Source organism: Pelodiscus sinensis, chromosome 6 (genome assembly GCF_049634645.1).
Source record: "Pelodiscus sinensis isolate JC-2024 chromosome 6, ASM4963464v1, whole genome shotgun sequence".
In the NCBI taxonomy this organism is placed as follows: domain Eukaryota; kingdom Metazoa; phylum Chordata; order Testudines; family Trionychidae; genus Pelodiscus; species Pelodiscus sinensis.
In genome coordinates this window covers 48,517,632-48,540,314 of record NC_134716.1, presented here as the reverse complement: position 1 = coordinate 48,540,314, position 22,683 = coordinate 48,517,632, and the positions used below count along the sequence as shown (strand labels likewise).

Sequence of the window (22,683 nt, the reverse complement as noted above, 5' to 3'; positions counted from 1 at the left end):
TGTCCTTGAAATGGGGGATGGCGATGTCCCCAGAGCAAGGCCACATGTAGCCTGCACAGCAGGCCCTACCTCACAGGGGCCCCAAGGTGCCCAGGGAACCATCCTGCCTGCTTTCCCACCTCCCCACCCATGAACAAGCAGGCCAGGGAACTGTCTGACCACAGTGGGATCCCATGTGTGGGAGAGGGGCCTGGAGTGGCCTGGCCCTCTCTGGCTCCCCTCCCCCCCGCGTGCACCTGGCAGTGTTGTCTGCGGGAGTGGGTGGTACGTCACGTGTGTAGGCATGGCTATGCGCTGTGAGCAACACTCGTCGGTCTGTGTGGGGTCGTGCATGAGCCCTTGTGCCCAGTCTGCTGCTGGCAGGGGTAGGATGGCTTTTCCAGGGGTTGGACGGTGTGTGCAGCAGCCCATGTGTGATCGAACTACAGTCGCACCCCATCGCCTGTGCTCCTGCCTCCCACACCCTGTGTGTGTGACAACCTGACAGCACTCACCTGATGATCCCCCCCCGTCATCAGATGATGCCTGGGAGACATCCAAGGCCTGGGGTACCGGCTCCAGGTTGAGGGTGACGACGCTGCTGGTGTCGTCCTCCTCTTGCAGCTGATATCCGTTGTTGTCCTCCTCCTTCAGGAGCTCCAGCCAGGCGACCACGGGTGTCTCCAAGCCCAAGTCCACCAGTATGTGTGGGGGGAAAGGGTTGCCCACCACCCAGTATCTGGTGGAGCTCTTGGTAGTATGGGTAGGAGTGTGGTCCTGCCCCGGAGCAAGAGCTGCGCTCCCTGGCCTGGGCGTACCCTTGCCAGAGCTCCTTGACCTTGCTCCGGACTTGGTCGAGGGTACGGGGGTGGTGTCCCCTGTGGGCAGACTTTTGGTCATGTGCCCATAAATGTGTGCATTACGGCTCTTGGAGCTGAGATCCTTCAGGGCCGCCTCCTCCCCCTACAGCTCCAGGAGGGACAGGATCTCTGGTCCAGTCCAGGAAGGTACCTGGCATTTGGTGCCCCTGGGTGGGTCCTGGAATCCCTGGGGCTGCTCCCTGGAAAGGCCAGGAGGGTCGTGGGGGGTTTGTGGCTCTGCCATCTGTCAGCAGGCCTGTGGCAGTCAGAGCCACGTGGTCAAGGTCCTGCTGCAAGGCCGGCTTCCTGCCACAAGGCTTGCCCTGGGTACCTGCAGCTTTAAGAGATGATAGGAGACAGGTACTATGATTACTGTGGACGGAGTGTCTTCAGGTGAAGACTTTGACGTGAATTTTTATATTCAATTAAATCCACCAAAGTGAATTCTAAAATAGTTATGCTATAAATCTGAAGTATTCCTCCTCCCTCTAGCTCTCCAGCCTCTCTTACCGGGAATTAACAAGAGCTTTTAGTGGAAACAAAATTTGTATCTGCAGCCACATCTGTATAGACAAAAATGAGTGGTGTATATTTGCATTAACAACGGCAGATGCAGATATTCCTGGATATAAAGCAGATCTCCACACATTTACAGGGTTCTAGATACAAAATTTGTATATGCATCCATATCTGCAAAAATGAGCTGCGGATATCCGCATTGACATCTGTGGTTATAAAGTTGATATCTCTGGATTTTCTGGGCTTTAGAAATAACACAACATTGGTGTAATGACCGATGCTAAGAAAATAAAATATTAAACACAATAATATTGTCGAATCAGAATGTTTATCTATTTTGGTGCTCTGTGAAGAAAATGGGAATAATCTGTATTCATTTCTATGAATGTTAAATATGTATCTGTGGATATGATGCATATTATGCTGGCTAAAAACAATCGTTAACAGCAATGACACCCTGTAGGATTTATCAGCTGATCACTGTTCCAGAGGGGATTTCATAGAGGGGACAAAACCCAGTGGGAACTGTTAGAGGTAACTGGCTGGTAAACAGCGGGTGCTACAGCCTGGTGATCCAGTCTAAAATTCAGTGAATGGTAGAGTTCCAACGCTTTCTGTGGGCACTCTTTCATTTGCAAGTGTAGACCTGTCACTTGGAAGAGTACCCACAGAAAAAATGAAGATGATCATAGATACCTCACCTTTGAACCATAGTGGGCTTATATCTGTCATTGCTTTGGCTCATCAGCCCTCTCCTTCCCCCTTAATATTGAGAAGTAGTGATTTTCCCGATGTGTTCCCAGCTGTAGAAAATGTGATGTTTGTTCAGCAGAAGTATAGAGCATGGCTAATGTAGTCAGACTTGCTAGTAGGCTGAAACACATTGCTGAATTCTTGGTTGTTTTCCAGCAGTAGCTTTGATTTACTGCTTCTCTTAGTGTTGAATTAATTTAAATTACTCTTTAGATAAAAAATAACTAAGTACTGTCAGTTAACTAAGTAGGCAGTGCTGCCCCTGCAGAGCTGAAATTATGTGCTTTGTCAAATTTCATTGGATTGTTTTTAATTAAAACACAGTTAAAAAGTTTGATAATGCCAGCGAATACAGCATTAAAATTCTCCATGTTTATTATCCGTATACATAACAATATTGTTTACATGATTTTTTATACTTTCCCCTCTCTTTTCTAATAAGACATTCTAAAATTTGTTGTAAGGATGCATAAGAAAATGTTTATGGATTATAATGTCCCCAATCTTCTAAACCCAGGATTGTAGGATCTAAGGCCTGATCTACATTACAAAGTTATGTTGACATAATGTGATCCAGTATAACTTTGCATGGGTGCACAGTAGGGTTGCTAACTTCCTAGTTGCACAAAACCAAACATTATAGCCTTCCCACCTCCCTCTCATTACATTGCCTGTCCCTCCGTGACTCACTGTCCCCAACCGTCATTCACTTTAACTGGGTGGAGCAGGAGATTGAGGTACATGGGGGGATGAAGGCTCTAATGTGGGGGGCACAGGCTATTGTGTGGATCCAGGAATGAGGCGTTCAGAATGTGGGAGCAGGTTTTGGGCTGGGATAGGGAATAGGAGTGTTAGCAGGGGCAAGAGGTCTCGGCTGGGAGTGCAGCCTGGCTGGGGGAAGAGGGGGCCGGCTAGAGATGAGAAGTTCAGGTGCAGGCTTCAGGCTGGGTGGTGAGGCCTAGGGATTCGGAATGTGGGAAGGGGATGAGAGTTGAGTCAAGAGACTGGGATATGGAAGAGGGTGAGGACTCTGGGCTGGGGGTGCTGGCTTTGGGCTGGGGCTGGGAATAAGGGGTTCAGGATATGGAAGGGAGCTCCAGACTTGGGGGGGTAGGGCCAAGGGATTTTGAGTATAGGAGGGGACTGTGGGTTGAGGCAAGGGATTGGAGTGCAGGAGGGGGTGAGGGGCTCAGGATGGGAGAGCGGGTTGGGGCACGGGCTTACTGCCGATAGATCCCAGTCAGCAGCACAATGGGGCTAAGGTAGGTTCCCTGCCTGTCCTTGTTTCATGCTGTACCCTAAAAGGAAGCAGCCAACAGGTCTGTCACATAGATGTGGGCATGGAGGCTCCATGTGCTACTCTTGCCCATAGACATCATCCCCTGCACTCATTGGCCAGGAAACAGCCAATGGAAGTATAGAGCCAGTGCTCGGGGTGGGGGCATCTCATGGGCTTCATGATTCCCTGCCTAGCATGGAATGTTAGATATTGGATAATTGAATAGTCTAATAACTGAATGAATTCTTATAGGTTACTTAACTGTTCTGTGGTCCCCCGGGTTGGGTCGGGCAGCTAGTGGCTGCTCTAGCAGCATCCTCTGTTCGCAGGTGTCTGCTGGGGCTCTTGTGCATTTCAAAGTGGAAGCAATGCATGGAGTCTGGGATCAGTGGGTCCCCACTGGACCCCACTGGGCCTCTTGTACATTTCAAAGCCTGGGGGTAGCAGGGGACTCCCTGCTGGCCCCAGGCTTCACGCAGCATTTCAAAGTGGAACGCATGCTAGGCCTTATTGACTAATTGATGGAAATCCCATCGACTATTTGATTAGTTAATTAATCGATATTTACCATCCCTAATCCACACCAGATCGGCATGCTACCGGCGAACCTTCAATTGGAGTTTTCAGAGCAGTGTCCCTGGGGCGCGCACGCTCCTAGTTTGCAGGCATTATGCATATGTGAGCCCCCATCTCTCAGTTCCTTCTCTACAGAGACAGAGCTCAGCAGTGCTCCAGACCTCATCACCCATTTAGATAAGTAATTCCTCATTCAGCCTGTTTTATTTCCCAGTTAGTTAGTTGTTTAGAAGTTCATAGTTTCTAGTTCTTTAAAAAAACAAAAAACCTTTTTTTCCCCAGTTAACTCTTTCTCTTAGATAGCCGGTGCCATGCCTGGCTCTCAGGGTTTTAAACGCTGTTCCACATGAAAGACCCCATACCGGTGTCTGATTGACACACACAGTGGCTATGTCTACACTGGCCCCAAATTCCGGAAAATCCGGATGCAAATCAGGTAAGTCAGAATAGGGAAATCCGCGGGGGATTTAAATATCCCCCGTGGATTTAAATAAACATGTCCGCCACTTTTTTCCGGCTTGGGGTAAAGCCGGAGAAAAGCGTCTAGACTGGTGCGATCCTCCGGAATAAAGCCCTTTTCCAGAGGATCTCTTTTTCCTACTTTCAGGAATTCCTGAATTATACCATGCTTAATTATTTTATTTCTGACATTGCTGAAGCTAAGAAACAACAATCCAGGACCATGATCAGAGGGCCACACAATCTCTAGAACAGCTCTGCAGGCTGCTCTGGATGAAGCCAATACCAGCAAAGTCGATCCTGTCCACCACATTTATGCCAGATCTGAAGTTCCTGCCTCCTTAAATGGATATAGCTTTGTAGTCACCTGGTGTGGAGCACCAATGGGGACATCTCTCTTGAAGAGGAGGTTACTCACCTGTGCGGTAACTAATGTTCTTTGAGATGAGTGTCCCTGTGGGTGTTCCACTACCATCCCTTTCTCCCCTCTACTTCGGAATTCTGGCCTCCTTAATGGGTCTCGTTTCCGGAGTGGAGAAGTCATGGGGTGGGGGGGAGGAGGTCGTGCATGCGCGATGCCTACAGACTAGGACTGTGTGGTTGCAGATGTGTGCATGCATGGCCCCAGGGACACTTCTCTACAAACTCTGATTTGAAGGCTCGACAGCAGTGGACTGACCTGATATGGAGCCCCTATGGGGACAGTCATCTCAAAGAACATCAGCTACAGCACAGGTGAGTAATCTCCTCTTATTTTTTATAAGCATTTCCTCCCCTTTTTGTTGTTTGAAACTTCCCATCTATTCTTTGGTCCTTTCTGCCCTGTTTAAAAATGGCATTCATCCCATCCATGTGTTTAGAGAACACAAGTGTCACCTTTTAATACCTCACTTTAATTATATTCTGAGTGGTGGTTTTATAAGTAAAGTTAATGCTTTGGATTGCTTATGCAGTTGCCACTTCAATCAACTAAGATATGTTAGAAAATAAACTAAAATTAATTGTGGCCAGCTGAATTACACAGATCATTGCCCTGTGCTCTGGTAGAGGTCAGAAGAAAAAAGTAAAAGTGGAGTTTGCTTTTCCTTTCTTTGGCTTTTGGATTGAGTGGGGCATAGAAAGAGTCTGCAGTTCTATCCCAAGTAGAGTACTTTGTTTATCAGAACAGGCAGGATCCCTTTAATACTTTAGAACAGTCTCAAAGACATTTTCATGGAGACACTATACATTTTTTTCCTAAACATTTTTAGGATGGCTGCTTTATGTATTTTCCCCATTTTAGGAGACATTCCCATTCCCCTGCTATGATTTCTACAGGTACCACTGCAGTAAACAGCAGCATATGGGCCTGGGCAGCATCAGGATCCAAGTAGCAACTGTGCTCTGTAGGATTCTGCCATTTTCATGAGTGAGATATCAGCCAAAATCATATTGACTTTGATAATATTGACAATATTTACTGCACGCTCCCTATACACCTACTCAGAGATGCTCGGCATCTAAATCTCTCATGCAAGAGTCCCCAACCTTGCCTTGTCCCAAATAGTCCATGCTTGAATTGCCAAGCCATTATGTAATGAGGAGCTTCAAAGCTAATATTTTTTTTATTAAAGAGCTTATGGAAATAAAGAAAGGGTGTTTAGAGACTTACCTTTCTATTGTGATTGTAAATGTAATGCTATAATGGAGGAGTGCGGAGAGAGCATTTTCCGGAGGAGAGGGAGAAGAACAGAAAGGTGCATGGGAAGTGAACACAGGACATTATGGCTCAAGAAACAGAGATGTTGCAGAATATTTGTGAGCTGAATACCCCACGCACAGCAGACTTTCCAACCCATGGAAAACTCACGGTTACTGCTAGTGCCCCCCAAGCATTACAGGTAGCAGTGTGGTAAGAACTCTTACTTCTATCCTCCATATCAAGGGAAAACAAGGAGAATCTTGATTATACCTACACTGAAGCATGAGCCTGCTAGTACAGTGCACTAATTGTTTTTATCATGAACAAAACTTTGTTATATATTTTAATATGTAAGCATGCATGTTTGTTTACTTGTTTTTGTAAGTATGGGTTACCCTCTTATGGTGATACTAAAATATTTTAAAGTGTTTATTTACACTTTATTGTGTGCAAATAAATAGGAAACAAAGTTTTGTTTTATGGAACCCATAGTATATTTATTGGTTTGTAGCAAGCATGAATGCTACGCTACAAAATCCTCAATGGGAGTCAGTAACTCACCCATATTTAAACTCTACGCACATGAAAACACACAAGTTCAAAAACCTAGCACAATAATGATTTCTGCTAACATTTTTTTAAGGCCTCCCTTGGCCATATTTACCCTCACAGTTCTCTCTTCCAATAGCTTTTATGTGTAGGTATTCAAATTCAGCAGATAGCAAGTCTGTCTTGCCCTTCATCTTTCCTGCCGTAGTCTTTCCTCCTTTACGTCACCAGCATTATATAGTACACAACATACATCAGTAATGATAGGAACATTTGCCTTTCTGGGATCCAGCCTAATCTCTAAACTCTGCCAACGAGCTTTTAATCTACTAAAAGCATATTCAGCGGTCATCTCGTACTTGCTTAGCTGGTAGTTGAATCTTCGTTTTAGTGAGGTGGCAAGTATACAGTTTCATGAACAAGGGGGCAAGTGTAGGGCTCAGTTCCCCAAAATCCATTGACATTTCAATATCAATAAGAATGTGCCAGTCAGGAAAGAATATTTCTGCTTGCATCTTTTGGAAAAAGTTCATATTCTGAAATATACGAGCTGCATGCATCTTCGCTGACCAGGGGTGCTGGAAAAATTTGTATAGTGGGGGTACTGAGAGCAGTGGAACCAAACTGTAAATCCTCATATGATGAGAACCACTTCAAGCCAGGAGATACTGCTGCTCCCCCAGCACCTCTAATTCCAGCATCTATGTCCCTGACTAGCCCATGCTGATGTAAATGAAGTGTGTCTGATCCACTAGCACTTGCATAATCATGGAAAAGTATCTCTTTTGTTTTATGTATTCATGGGAAGACTAGATGGTGCTAGAATAGGGATATGTGTTCCTAGTATTGCACAGTTGAGGAACCTCATTTCTCTTGACCAGGATGTGCGCTGTCATGCTAGGTTGTCTGAGTATGAGTCAGGCATGGAGATAAGGAAAAAATTGGAAGCTAGGAATCAGAGGCCAGGGTTAGTAAATATAGATGCACATTGGGTTTGTGTAGACTGCAACAGAAAAGTAAACATTTGTACCTAGTGCAAAAAGATGTAAAGAAATCAGGAAGTACATATTCAGTATTTGTAGGTAGGGGATCTTTAAACATCCATCTTAGTTTAATCAATTCCTTGATTTTTCTATATATGAATGTTTCTACGCTGGTATAGAAAACATTCATTTGTAACATTAAAAAGCTGCTAATAAAAATAATCTGTATTCATTCCATTGATGATGGGAATTTTGTGGAAGAGCAGGAAAACACTATCTTGAGGACATCCTCTTTCACTAGTAGCTTCTGATGTAGAGAGGAGAAACCTAACTGGGTAATAGTTTGATATTTTCTCAGTTAAAACAAAGTACAGTACCTGCCGCCTTTATCAACAGCAAGGCCTCTCTCTACTATTTACAGAGAAAATAAAAACTGTGCAAGTGCTCTTACCCTTTGAAAGTTATTTTCATAGGAACACTTTTAGATTCACAGAGTTCTTTGTGTTTTTGGGAAGAGCTTATTTTTAAATGTAAGATTTTTAACATCTTGCAGAATTAGCCTTTCTTTGGCTTTTTTAAATAGTGAGAGTTCTGACAGAGCCCTCTTTGAAAAGGTTATTTAGGTATTTAAGGGACGTTTTTGATTTTGAGCTACAACATACACTGATCTAGATTAGATCATAAGGCCAAGGTGTTAGCCTAAGATATGCATATGATAGAATTAAGAGGGAATGCCCTCAAATTCTCATAGTAAGTACCTGTTTTTTGAGATATATTTGAATTATCTTTTCTGTCGTCATCTGGTGAATCAAGAAGTTGAAACATTTATGTTTGTTACTACGTACAAGGCAAGTCGTGAATACAAATTCCACACGTTAAATACACAGGTTAGTGTTGGACCTTAACTTCATTTACAAGTTTGGGAGCCATCAGAAAGGTATGATTAAAGATATTACCTGGCTAGCACACTACCTTCGACATCTAATGACTTAACCAACCAAACAATGGGTACTTAAGAACAATTCCATCTTCTCTATCAGCTTCTTGTAATGTGAACACACTAATTCACTATCTCCCTCCCCCCCATCCTCTTTTAATTTTGGAACTGGACTTTTAATACTCCATTAATCTGAAGAAGTAGGTTGTACCCACGAAAGCTCACGATAACTTGTTTTGTTAGTTTTTAAGGTGCTGCTAGACTATTTAAGTATTTACAAATGTAGATGCAAGTTTTTCCTACTGCACAGCATGCAGATGATCTGACTAACTTAGGTTCTATTTTGATATATATATCAGTAACTGAAGTTTCTTCAGTAATAGAGAGGTAGCTGTGTTAGTTTTTCCTTTTGTTTTAGCAAGATCAGACTATGTAGCACTTTAAAGACTAACAAGATGGTTTAATAGGTGATGAGCTTTTGTGGGCCAAACCCACTTCCTTAGGTCATATTCTGGAAGAGAATTGGCATGACCATATATACCAAAGGAATATAATGAAAAAAGTGAACACATTATTAAACTGACAAATCAGATTTAGTACAGAAGGTGGGGTGAGGGAGAGGGAAGGAGGGAGGGAATAGCTATTTAAGTCAATGAATGGCTAATCAGGGGTGTTAAGTGGGGGAAGCTATCCTTGTAATGGGTAAGGTAATTAGCATCTTTGTTATGGCCCATTTATAAATTGTCATGCCCATTTAAGCATGAATGAAAGTTCTGAAGTTTCCCTCTGTAATCTGGTGATAAAGTCTTTTTGAAGTAAGATGCCTGTATTAAGGTTGTTAAGACTATGTCTAGGTAGGTTGAAATAAAAAGCAACTGGTTTTTCCCTGTGGGATGTGTGATTTGTGGGCATTAATTATTTGATGAAGTGTCTGAGAAGTCTGTCCAATATACATAGCAGAAGGACACTGTTGGCACATGATGACATAAATTATATTTCTGGATTAACAGGAATATGTGTTCTTGATCATATAACTGACATGGTTAGGTCCGGTGATGGTGTCACCAGAGTAAATATGTGGACAAAGTTGGCAATGGGGTTTGTTGCAAGGGAAAAATTTCAGGGGTTGGTATTAATGTGGTTGTTGGTAAGAATCTTCCTGAGGTTAGGTGGTTGTCTATAGGAGACTATAGGTCTGATTCCCAGAGCCTCTCGGAATGTAGTATCCTGTTCCAGTATAGGTTGTAGGTTATTGATAATGCGTTGGAGGGATTTAAGTTGGGGGCTATAGGTGATGACAAGTGGTGTTCTGTTGTTGGTTTTCTTGGGCCTATCTTGAAGTATATCGTTTATGGGTATTCGTCTGGGTATTCTCCAGTCAGTCTTGGAGACTCACCCTTTGAGTTGTTTTGGCTTGATATAGCTTATCTCAATGCTCTTGCTCTGCTGCATCTTTTGTAAACTGAGTTGCTTAGCAATAAAAATATTTACTGCTCTTGACTCTTGATGTATCAGTCTATCTGAATGCTAGTCCATGGACGTGGTTTTCATAGGTAACAATATAGGAAAAATGAAGATAGATAAGATACTAGTGATTCAGAGTATAATAATGGGTAGTAAAAAGGACTTATGGACATATATATCTCTTCTCCCTCCATTTAAAAAAATTAATGGGATCCCTTAGGCTTATTTACTGACTATACATTGCAATAAAAACTCCATGGTTAACCTGTGTCCTGTCACAGGTTCCTAGAGTCCAGGCTTCAGTCTGAGACTGGAAGTGCAAACTTTAATGAAACAGCCCTGCAAGTCTGAGTCAACTGACAAGGGTCAACTGCAATGTAGATGTATCCAAACAATGCTAACTCTTTCTAAACATGTCAAGTGCAAACAGCGTGATGTTAAAACTCCCCAGGTATGTATCTGTTTTTAATGGTGAAAGATATTAAAAATAGTACAAATTTTCATAAGGGAAATAATTCTGCTCAAAAAAGAGCAGTGAAATATTTTGACTCTCGTATTGTACCTTAGCAATAAATAGCTTCATATCTGTTGAATGGCAAATGAGATCCCCTTCAATTTAGGCATAAGCAGTTTTTTAGCTTTTATTTTTGTTCATTTTAAGGCAGTATGGTTAATGCCTATGAATTACATAAACATGCAAGAACAAATAAGGCAAGAAAGACAATTGAACAAGTAAGCTCTCCTGGAGTTACGGCAATTCTTCTCAAGTATCTGGGCTCTATGTTCTTACCCCTGTCTTCTCCACTCTTCTGCTGTCAACCAGCTATTTTTTATCACCTGTTCTGTAACTTTGCACACATTGTTTGTTTAGTTATCTATGTACCTATCTAGCAAAGCCTCTAATTAAAAAACTCATGCATAAATCTCAGTAACCTAAATTAATACATTTTTGCATATTCTGCTTGAAGTTACTTTTATTTGTCTACTTATACCATCTATTCTTTGCTGTTGACCTCACTGGCTTCATCTAGGTCTTATCTTATTGGTCTGGTTTTTGTGGCCCTGGTTTTTTTCTGGTTAGCTTGTCTTGGGGGCACCAGAAGTTGAGTTGCCTCATGACACTTTTTCATTCATACACAGGAAAGGATTTTACAGCTAAGACACACAAACCAACTTTCATACTTTACACAACCCTGAAGCAGTTTCAGCTTAATTCCGAATTGCTACATCAGCAGAGAGATAAAAGTAGAATTTCCTTATGTTACTATATATATGGATTGGGAAATCTTCATTTCTGGAGACATGGTCTCTTTAGGAAGATTCAGAGGGGTAGCCGAGTTAGTCTGTAAAAGGAAAAACTTAAAAACCATCCAATAGTCTAGTAGCACTTTAAAGACTAACAAAATGTGTATGGTTTCATGGGCACAACTACTTGATGTTTAAGTTTTTCTTTAAGAAGAGTCACTAGTTCAAAATGTTCTGCTTGCACTGATGACCTTCAGTTATCTAGTGGCCCTGAATTAGAGATGTGAATGACTAGTCGACTGTTTGATAAGCAAATGCTTATCGGATAGTCAAGTCAACTAGTCACTTCCCCCCACTTGCTGCCTAAAGATGCAGCAAGTTGGGCAGGGGAGAACAGGGTATACTTCAAAGTGTCAGCACCACATGGAGCCTGGGGCCAGACCCCGGGCTCCATGCAACGTTGCTGCTTTGAAACATAGCATGCAGCCTGGGGCCAGCTGGGGTGTCCCCATGCTGCATATGGCGTTTCAAAGCGATAGCGCTGCGTGGAGCTCAGGGTCAGCTGGGGACTTCCCTGCTGACCTCGGGCTCCATGCAGTGCTGCTGCTTTGAAATGTTGTGTGGAGCCTGATGCTGGGCTCCCATGGCGTTTCAAAGTGGCAGCGCTGAATGGAGCCTGGGGCCAGTGGGGGAGTCTTCACCTGGGATCAGTGGGGGAGTCTCCATATAGCACTGCCACTTTGAAATGCTGCGGGGAGCCCGTCATCAGGCTCCACAGGGTGCTGCTACTTTGAAATGCCATGAGGAGCCTGATGCTGGGCTCCGTGCAGCATTTCAAAGTGGCAGCGCCATAAGGAGCCTGGGGTCAGCAGGGGAGTCCCCAGCTGATCCCGGTCTCAATGTGGCACTGCCACTTTGAAATGCTGTGAGGAGCCTGATGCTGGCCCCGTGCACTTCACAGTGCTTTCGCCTTTTAAGTGTAACAACAATCCTAAGGCTGTCGCTACACTTCAAAGGCGGAGGCACCTTATAGAATAATCGAATAGTCAATGCAAATTGCATTGACTATTTGATTAGTCAGTTACTCAAAATTTAACATCCCTGTCCTGGATCAGGCAGATCCGGGCTACAGTATTTTATAGAAACAACCAGAAATGTACTGGGTTGTATCTTCTATATCAGGATATTCCTGATTACTGCACATTTAAGAGGGTAGAAAACCCAATCACAGGCAAACTAACTTGATATAACTTGGTTTGTAGATTGGAGATTAGGAGACCACATGTTCTTTCATTTGGGGAGACACCAAAGGTAGATCTCTTCTCAACTCACAAACAAGATATTGGCAATAATCTGCTCCTAGTAATAAGAAAAGTGTGCATCAGCAAGTGACATTTCCTTTATCCTTTGAGAAAGGATACCCTGAATACCTTTCTACTGGCACAGCACAGCTTTGTAGAGATGAGGACTCAATGACTTCTGATGCTCAAATGGGTGAGGTTACCAACTCTGAGTGTGGTCAAAGCAGATTGCACCAAGTTGAGAGCCTGGTCTCAGGTCATTACTAAAAACCAGGGCACCTTTGTCCTTCTCAAGTTGAGAGCTCTTTACCTGGCAGTTTGGTTCCTGACAATATAGAGATCCATTGGTAAGGTGTCTCCGACATCTTTGAAGCCACCTACTGGAAAGATTCTCTACTCCCACAGAAAAAGATTTATAGTGATGAAGTCAGGCACAAATGATCACCTTTATTTGCCATGCACAAAAATGGTTTGACCAACTTTCATTTGCCTCTTGGTCTAACTTAAAATAGCAGTATCCCTTCTAAGTTAAATGAAGGTTGACCAGCATTTCTTTAGCCCAAAGTGGTCCAAGAAACCTGCTAACTGATTGCTCTGATGTGTTTATTTACCGGTGCCTCAGCCATGGAACCTCGCAGCTCCTATTGGTTCTGGTTCATCGTTTACAACCAAGGGGAGCTGCAGGAAGTAGTAGCCTTGGCTGGAGATGGCAAACTGAAGCCAATGGAAGCCGTGAGGCTCTGTGGCTGTGGTGCCGGTAAGTAAACACACCTATGTGTCCAGTTAGCAGGTTTCTCAAAGTGGTTTCGCGGACCACTTTGTGAAACACTGCTTTAGCCCATATAGTCAGGTTCTTGAATAGCTTGACACTTCTGAAATTTTGAGAACAGGAGCCCTTTGTCTTTTAGGTCCTGATAAAAACTGGTAAAAGCAAATTTTTAAAATTCTTATGAGTTTCAGTTTTTGCTGCAGAAAGTCCTTTTCCTGATTGCAATGATTGCAGCTCAGAATCTGAGTAAGCTTCACTTTTTAGTTGCTCTGTGCCAGATTTTACAAGGGAAAGGTTCCGCGCATGTGCCGTGCGCCCGGGGCTGGCGCCGCCCATGCGCCACGTGCCCAGGGCCGGCACCACCCATGCATCATGCTCCTGGGGCAGGGCTGGACCAGATCATTCGGTAGGTGCACATAAATACCCCGGCAGGTGCCATGGCGCCTGTGGGCACAGTGTTGGGGACCACGAGACTAAGCCCTTAGTATAAAGATTTTTTCTCTTTTTTTTTCCAAGTTTTTGTTTCTTTAAGTGTCGTTTTTGCTGCACAAAGCGGACTTTGTTAAATGGATATCTGGTCACACTTTTCCTGGCTTAGCTAACTTGAAAGTAGGTTTGCTGGATTTGTAGCAAGGCTGCTACTATGGATCAACTTCCCAGATGTTTGCATCACAGACTTCTGCAAAGTAGCTACATTGTGTCTCTATAGAATTTTAAGAGCATTCTGACTTTTGATTGGATTTCCAGGAGGGAATCTTTTTCAGACTTTCATTCCCAATCTTGTTTTCAAGCTAAGGGAAGAAGAAACTATTCTGAAAAGTTCTTCTTTATCTCAGTTTGTCCTTTATTTTTAGTTAGCCAGGGAATGGATTCTCATGCAAACTAACTCCAGAAACTTGAATGTCATGTTTGCTTTTGGACTTGTAAAAGGTAGATTCGTCCTCCTTTTTTGTTTATGCTATGTATGATAGCAGGAAAATCACAAACTTGTTTTCCGTTCATACAGTTGGCAATAGCCTTGTTATTGTACTAGTTGCAGCTCTAGTCTACAATCAGTTCTAGTCTAATTTTTATTTTGAGATCTCCCTTGATTTTTTTTTTTTTACTCTCCAGGAATGAGACTCTAGCATAACTGTTATCCTTTCTGTGAAGTTATATGGTATTGTTAAGCCTTTTTTAGATTATAAATGTACCTTTCGTTTTTAAAGAACCATTGTGTAACCACAAAATCTAATTATTTCAGACAAAACCTGAATATTTGCAGTGTTTTAATCTGAAAAAGTAATGTGTTAAAATTTGGTATTTTAAACATTTTTGAGAATGAAGAAAATTAATTAATGGTTAAAATTCTGTCTTAAGACATATTTCTGATTAAAATGCTCTTAACATAAGGATCATTTAAGTTTTTAACTATTGGTGTTTGCTACTCAATAAAATAGATTAATTGTATGTCCTTATATTTTATTAAGCTAAAACCTCAGTGTAAGGTAATCCTTATTGAGGTGTTACTCAAAAATGTTCATAAAATCTATGCACTTAAAGAGAAGCTTTTTTATGCAAGTAATTTTTAAATGGTAGAATATGAATATTTAGACAGACTAAATTATATTAAAAGTCCAGGTTATAGCAATTTCACATTAATATTTGGTTTTAAATCATCACCAGTCTAGTGTATGTAAATCTATTGCCTATTGAAAATATGTTGCTAATTGCAACCATAAGATTTACAGAAGTTGAAATAGTAAAGGAACACTAAAGAAGCAGCCTCTTCTACCTATCTTTCTTCATTGCAACTATTACAGAAATGAGCCTGCAGTTGCAATTTTTAAGGGCTTACAAGCAGACTTCAGTATGAAATAAATAGTATATTGATTAACATAGCTTTTAACGTTATTAATAAATTAACGTTTGAAGAAAGTAATTTCACATTTTTACTCTCTATTGTAATTTTTCTCTTCTCATTCTTCCAATGATAAGACATCACTTTGTATAATTTACTGTGATGCATGACTACTTAATCATCTTTTGTGCAGGTGACCAATCATTTAGTTATCTAGAAAACACCGTTGTTCCTCAGGCCTCCTTAATAAATAAACTGGGAGAAATATTAGAGAGGGAGATGTCTTTTGATTATGGTAATATTAGAAATATCTCCCATCTTGACTTGTGCCTCTGACATATGAATGTAGTTTTCCTTATATCTTTAGCCTCATAATGAATTGCAGTACTTTATATATCTATCTATCAATCTATAGTGCTTGGCTCTCCAGTACTGCATAGATCACTGACAGATGCAACCCATTTTTAATCAGATGACCCTTGTGTCTTTACATAGTTCAAAATCCATTATGCAAGATAGAAAGCAAGCTACAAATGCATTCCAGCTGCAGCATTCCTTCATTTCTTTTTACTTTGTACAATATATAAAAGATTCTTCACATGATCAGAAGAGTAGGTGCAGAATTAGTAGGATTATATCCTCCTCATTCTTCTAAGACTAGTTAAACAGTATACTGGAAAAGTATTTTTCCCTATTCTGATCCACGCTCCATTCTTCAGATTAGTGCCTAGTTATGCTGTCACCAGTACTGAAGTAATTTACTTATAGTATCTCAGCCACTCATTTTCAGAAACAGAGCCAGAACATTTGCAATTTTAGAGCCAGGACAATATTTTTTCATGAGATTTGTTATATTATTATTCCGCCCATCTTTCTGAACCAGATGCTGTAATGATGAACTTAGAGTGATACCTTCTGTATTAGTCTGATTAACTTAAACATAGCCATTGATTTTTTTTCCAGACAACAGATAACGCAATTTTTTGTTGCGTTTTAAAGAAAAACTAACTCCACACTATTTTAAACTGTTTTCTTCCAACTGTTGGTAATTGCTGTTTAATATAGTCTCAGAAGCATTTAAAATGAAATGTTGTTAGTAGCTGTAGAAACAGCTAGGCTTTCTGAGTGCTGTTATTATTTGTCATACTTGATTTAATTGCCACTATAAAGTCAGAAATAGTGTCTGATATTGTTAGTTGCTCAACAGACTGTGTAGGGAAATTGTTGTGCATTGCCATGCCACATATATTCAGTGATTTTCACCATTATTACTCCAGTTTGTATTTGAATAATTGAAATATGTGGGAATCTATATTCAGAATACCCAGTTCTTTCTGATCTGCATATGCATTTTCAGCAAGTTTTATTGAGTTTGTAATTTTTTTGCAAGGCTATTAGCAATATAAACTCTATCAAGAAGCAATGATTACTGCAGCATGTATTTGTCACGCCTCACAAAACAAAGATCAGAGCTGTGTTTGACTACAGTCCTCAGAAATGTATACCGTATCTCTGAGATAACTTAGTTTGGTTTTAAGAATGTCTACACGAAGAGGCTGCACCAGTTAAATTACACTAGTTTCTCTGTTGGACTTGTCTACACATATCTTTTTTTTTTATTACACACTTCAGTAAATTTACAGAAATAAATCATATTGATATAACTCCCTTTATACTAATGTAACTGACTGCACAAGGTGCTTGCACCAATGATATTTCTGTTTGTAAATTAATATAGTGTTTGTTTAATTTTCACTATGTGTGGACCAGCTTTCAGTTGAATCAGTACAATTTTCTGGTGTATATAAAGCTATAGAGACTTTATTATCAACTCCTGAAAACATTTACTTGACACATGCTAACATGAGAATTAAGGCCATGTCTACACTTACAAGCTTATAGTGGCATAGCTGTATGGATACAGCTATGCCCCTATAAGAGCGCTCGTGTAGCCATGTTATGCCAATGGGGAAAGACAGGAGAGCTCTTCCGTCAACATAATAAAACTAGCTCAACAAATGGTGTGCTCATGACTGTTCATGCTGGCAAAATTTATGTCGCTTGAAGCTGTGATTTTTCACATCCCTGAGAACCAAAATTTTGCTGATGTATGTGCTTGTGTATATATGGCCTAAAGTCTTTGAACCAAAGTGTGAAATACCTGAAAAATGATGACCCTGCCTAGATTAGGAAATGTGTTTATTTTGTAGGTAGCATTTTTAATTACCATATTTAAACACCAATTAGCACCTATTATAGACAGCACATTTAAAAATGGTTAGCTGGCATAGTCAATCCTAGTGAATTTTCTGGGAGGTGGGAGCTCAGCATTTACAGAAAATCAAGCCTCAGTGGGTGCCTGAAGATGAGCATTCATAAATGCAGGTATCAAAATCACTAATTAATTTAGAAAATCTTGGTCATAAGTGAAAGCTTAAATTCTTCAAAAGTTTCTGAAATTCACCTGGAACAGCTTCCAGCATTCTGAAGATGAGTGGACTTCATAAATTGCCCTTTTACATGATCATACATATATGTCTACCCTCATACACATCAACACTGCAAAGGAAAACTGGTGGCACACATGTACAAGACACTACTCTTAAGTCGGAGCTTCTAGACTAGATGCCAACTTTAGTAGGACTCTCCTGCAGTTACTGCTTATATAGGACTCCTATTACCCACCTTCAATCAGGCAGACAGTTAGGGCTTGTCTATGTAGATGCTTTGAGGGTAGAAAGCCAAGGGGTAAATCTACAGTTCATTGGCTTGCCACATATTAATGGCTGTGTGACCCTGCCACTGTGTACTAGAAGTTCCGTAGTGCACTTTGGTGTACATGCCAGTGTTTTATAGCAGTGTTTCTCAATCAGTGGTATGAGTACCCTAGGAGTACTCGAGAGGAGTTTGGGGGTAGGTCAACACAACTGAAATTTGGAGAAAACTGGATTTTTGTTTTAAGTTTTACAGCGCTTTATTATTTTTGTACTCTTTACACCCAAAAATGTCATCGCCTGCCTGGCTATGATTAAGTTATTTAAACAAATGTGTTTGCAATGGTAGAAAAAAAAGTGTGTGTCTGAAAACTGTAAGTACTGGGGGTACTTTTTTTTAAAGGGGGTATTTATAATTTTTTTTTAAAAAGGGGTACTTTATAACAATAGATTGAGAAACACTGTTTTATAGCAGTATGCAGCGTTATGAATCATAAATTCTGGACACAGCTTTTGAAATTTTCTCATTAACTGTGTGATGACTAAGGGGGCACATGATAGAGGACTATAAAATCATGACTGGTGTGGAAAAAGTGAATAGAGAAAAGCTACTTACTTGTTCCCATAACCTTAGAGCTCAGGGACACCAAATGAAGTTAATAGATATCAGGTTTAAAATAAACTAAAGGAAGTTTTTCTTCATACAACACACAGTCAATCTATGGAACTCCTTGCCACAGAATGTTATGAAGACTAGGACTTTATCAGGGCCCAAAAAAGAGCTAGGTAAATTCATAGAGGTTAGGTCCATCAGTGGCTATTAGCCAGGATGGGTAGGAATGGTGTCCCTAGCCTCTGTTTTTGAAAGGCTGGAAATGGAAGACAGGAGAGGAATCACGTGATGATCACCTGTTCTGTTCACTCCCTCTGGGACACCTGACATTGGCCACTGTTGGAAGACAGGATACTGGGCTAGATGGTCCTTTGGTCTGACCCAGTATGGCCATTCTTTTGTTTTACGTTCTTATGTGATCTGCCTACCTGGGTTTTAAAACTCTATCCATCACTGGCGTATCTGAGTTCTTTAATGCTGCACCTTTGCCAGTAATAAAGAATGAATGCAGTGAAATACCTTTCCTATCAAGTTTTAATTTAGAAATTCTAATGGAATTGTATTTCTGGTGAATTATTGTTTCTCTCAGATGACTAAAGTTTTGGCCTTTTGTTGCTTTGTGACTCATAGTGCATTTGATGTGCAACCTGGCTTATTCTGCCTTTGATTCCTTATTTGGATGTTCTCCTATACTTTAACACAACCCTTTGTTTTGTATACATTTTAATCCCTTACCTTATTACCTAGACCTTTATTTATTTTCACCACTTCTCCCCCTAAAGACAACTTTCATCTCTACACTAGCATAGATTACCTATCTCATCTGTATTTTGCACTCCCTATTTTTCTGTTAAATTATTCATTGATCTGCCCACCCAACCATATTTTTAATTCCTTCTGTAGACTTGCACCTTGCGGCTTGTGATTCTGCATTGATAAATACTAATCACATTTGAAATCTATTCCTATTGCCCAGCTGCTGACTAGGATATGCAAAACATGCCTTAATGTGGTGTGCCTTTATTTACAGTGTGTCAAAACCATTTCAGAGAGGAACTAAAAATTGTGGAATGTTCTGGAATAAAGCAATCAAGCTGCTGGAAAAGGCTTTAAATAGATTTTGTCTGTCACTCACCATTTGGTAACTGAGTCTTGCCATGTAAAATCACTGTTGAAACTGACATGTCTGTCTGCTCAATTTAGCATTCTTCAATTTTGAGTGCATCCAAATCAACTGAATCTGCAGGACTTGATCTTCAAATGTTTGATCAGAATTTGCTTTGAACTGGACTGTTTTATGCACACAGTATTTCAAAAGCGAAGATAAACAGGAACGATCTATGAATATTCCAATAGGCTCTACCCTTGATGTTAATTTTTACTACTCTGGATTAAAATATTTTTATCCAAAATAATTAAATTTTTACATTTATTTTTTTCTGTTGTGGGAAAGGATGTTAAAATGGATAATTCGATTGTTCTTTTGATATGTGCATGTCGAACATTAGCACAGGGCAGCTGTGGAGAATTCAAAGACTATCAAGTGTCACACAGTGAACTGCTAGTTTGCAATGGCCTCTTTCAAATTAAACACATTATGAAGTGATGGCATAGCAGGCTAACACAGTAAAGAAAATCAAACAGCTTTGTATTTCTGAGTTTTGAATTTTAAGAGCTCCTTGTTAGGAACTGTAGCTGTAATTCTTAAAAACAAGTTGATTTTATGATTTTTTCCCATTCTTGAGACTTCATTTCCTGTTCTAGAATTATCTATGGACCATTTACTGTTGGTCTTCAGACAACTGGCTATCCACATTGTGCAGGCTTTCCTTCTTTTTTTTCTTTTCTTTTTGCAAATTTTACTGAAATGAATTAATTTCCTAATACTTTTTTTTATCTGTAACCAGTTTCTGTATTTTCCAAAGGCCTATTATGTGTTCATGAATAGGAAGGGAGCTGGTCAGAAGTTTGTCTTCTCAACTAACTTTAAGTTTTGATCCACACGTTGAAGAAAGTAAGAAACTCTGGAATTGGGTTCTCTAGTCTTCATTTAGTACACTGTGAAAATGAAAGGAAAGAACATAAAATCAATAAGGATGAGGATGGATGTTTATATTTTTATCACAGTTTTATATATAAGACTATTCTAAAAATGTATACAAAAATATGATGGTTTAACAGTTCCCTGGTGTCCATAAACCTGCCAGACTGGGAATTTTCCTGCATGTCACCCTACTGTTTAGTAGCTGCCCCCACATGGTCAAGTACATTGGGAAAGGTCCCCGATGATGTGTGACACCATACCTGCCAATGCTTAGATGCATGGAGCTGCCAGCTCTAACCAGGTTACTGTTGCTACTAGTTACACATATGTTTCAACTGCATTCTGACAATTCTACATGTACTGGAATTTTAAATGTTTTGTTATTTCCGTAATGCCATGGACTGTGCCTTTAGATCTTACAATCAAAATTAAGGACAGAACTGAGCAGCTGCTGAAGGGAAAGATTTGCAGCACAATTTGGTTGCAGAAAGATGGGAGTGTCAATGTTTTCACTGAACAATCATTCTGAACTATTGATTTTTAAGATCAGAATAGTCACTAAAGAAAATGATGCTGTTTTTCCTTCATATGATTGTAAATTGAACAAAAGATTATACAGGAATAACTCCCAAATGTTCATTGTGAGCTGGGATTAATTGATGCTTTTTTTTCCAGCTAATCTTCCAGTACCAACAATTGCTGCGATAGATGGTACTGCATTAGGTGGTGGCCTAGAACTGGCGTTAGCCTGTGACATAAGAGTAGCAGGTAAGACTGAATCCTATTAAATGAACAGGAGATTATTAGCCTTACAGAAGTCTTGACTAATCCTTGTCTTGGCAACAGTCCTTATATGACATTATATATGCTCAATTATTTCTATGTGATTTAGCAAAAACTTGACTGAAATAATTGCTGATGTTTAATTTCAGACCACTTACTGTTGATAGCTAGAGCATTTTTGTTGCCTGTTTTAATTTATTCTTATGAACTTCACTTCATCGTTAGCAGTCTTCACTTTATCATTAGCGGCGATCCCAGAAGGCTAGGGCAGAGATTGAGAATTTTTTTATAATTAAAATGCGCTTGTCATCAAAATTTGTTACGATACAAGCAGGTTGCAGGAAATAGGCCAGAGTAGTTTGTGAGTGTATTATTAAACAAGCAATTAAGCTCTTATAAAATAAAAGTGACAACAGCACATGAAAAGAGGAGCCTTGATCTATCCAGCTGTCAGAACCGTAAAACCATTTGTTGGAAAGTAAATGGAAACTTGCTCTTGAGCAGTTGCCAGCATACTCATAGTATATTAAGCTGTTTGACCCTGAGGGAGTAGTCAGCCAACTAAAGAATTCATAATCATCAGAAACAGACTTCCTCACCATTTCAAGTTGTTAAATAATAGTATTGCCACTTACTTTTAGTGTTTTAAAATCTACAAATAATTCTCTGCATTATTGGATCTAAATAACTTACTTGCATCAGCAATCCTCCTGTGTGAAAATTGATGAGGTACAGAGCCTATCTTGACAGGAATAGCTTCTTGGTTCTTTTAATAAATGCAGATCAATTTGGTGTCTTTCTGTATTTCTATAGGCAAATGATTTTTAAAGTGATGGTTTGTTGTTTGTAAGACAAGTTTAATAAATTAACAGATTGTTATAAAGAATCTTTTGTATAAACTTTTTCAAAGTATTATTTAGTATAAATTATGTAAAATCATTACATTTTATGCTTCTTTTCAAGCCTCTTCTGCTAAAATGGGTCTAGTTGAAACAAAGCTGGCAATCATTCCAGGTGCAGGTATGAATTTGTGTCTTGTATAATACTGAAGATAAGCCCACTGCTATCCAGTGGTCTTGGTGTTGGTGATTTTGCATTGATGGTTATACATTTTGTGTTTAACTTTGTATATTTTTGTTAAGTGTTTAAAACTATGTTAACTAGGGATGTAAATACTGGTTAAATAGTTAACTGGTTAAATTAGACTATTTAATTGGTTAATCATTGGCGGGTTGTCCTGCCCAGGTTGCTCAGGTCCCGCTGGGATCCTGCTTGCTTGCCCAGGTCACTGCAAGGTCCAGCCTGCTCACCCAATGCAGTGAGAGTCCAGCTGGC

General features: G+C 40.3%; 1 protein-coding gene and 1 long non-coding RNA gene across 8 annotated transcripts in view; one reads left to right on the top strand and one right to left on the bottom strand.

Annotated features, from left to right (window-relative positions):
• AUH (AU RNA binding methylglutaconyl-CoA hydratase) overlaps positions 1–22,683 on the top strand; it is a 229,250-nt gene that overhangs the window by 85,435 nt on the left and 121,132 nt on the right. For 6 of the 7 annotated variants that reach the window (XM_075931897.1, XM_075931894.1, XM_075931895.1 and 3 more), the window contains 2 exons: positions 21,241–21,333; positions 22,312–22,368. In XM_075931897.1, coding sequence (XP_075788012.1) covers positions 21,241–21,333; positions 22,312–22,368 — 150 coding nt within the window. The remainder of the gene's footprint in view (positions 1–21,240; positions 21,334–22,311; positions 22,369–22,683) is intronic. The other variant, XM_075931898.1, reaches the window with a different exon arrangement.
• Positions 20,442–22,683, bottom strand: part of LOC142829863 (uncharacterized) — a 32,185-nt gene continuing 29,943 nt past the window's right edge. Inside the window, exons 2-4 of the long non-coding RNA XR_012904737.1 lie at positions 22,042–22,155; positions 21,507–21,610; positions 20,442–20,579 (exon numbers count right to left, since the gene is read on the bottom strand). This is a non-coding gene — a long non-coding RNA (uncharacterized LOC142829863). The remainder of the gene's footprint in view (positions 20,580–21,506; positions 21,611–22,041; positions 22,156–22,683) is intronic.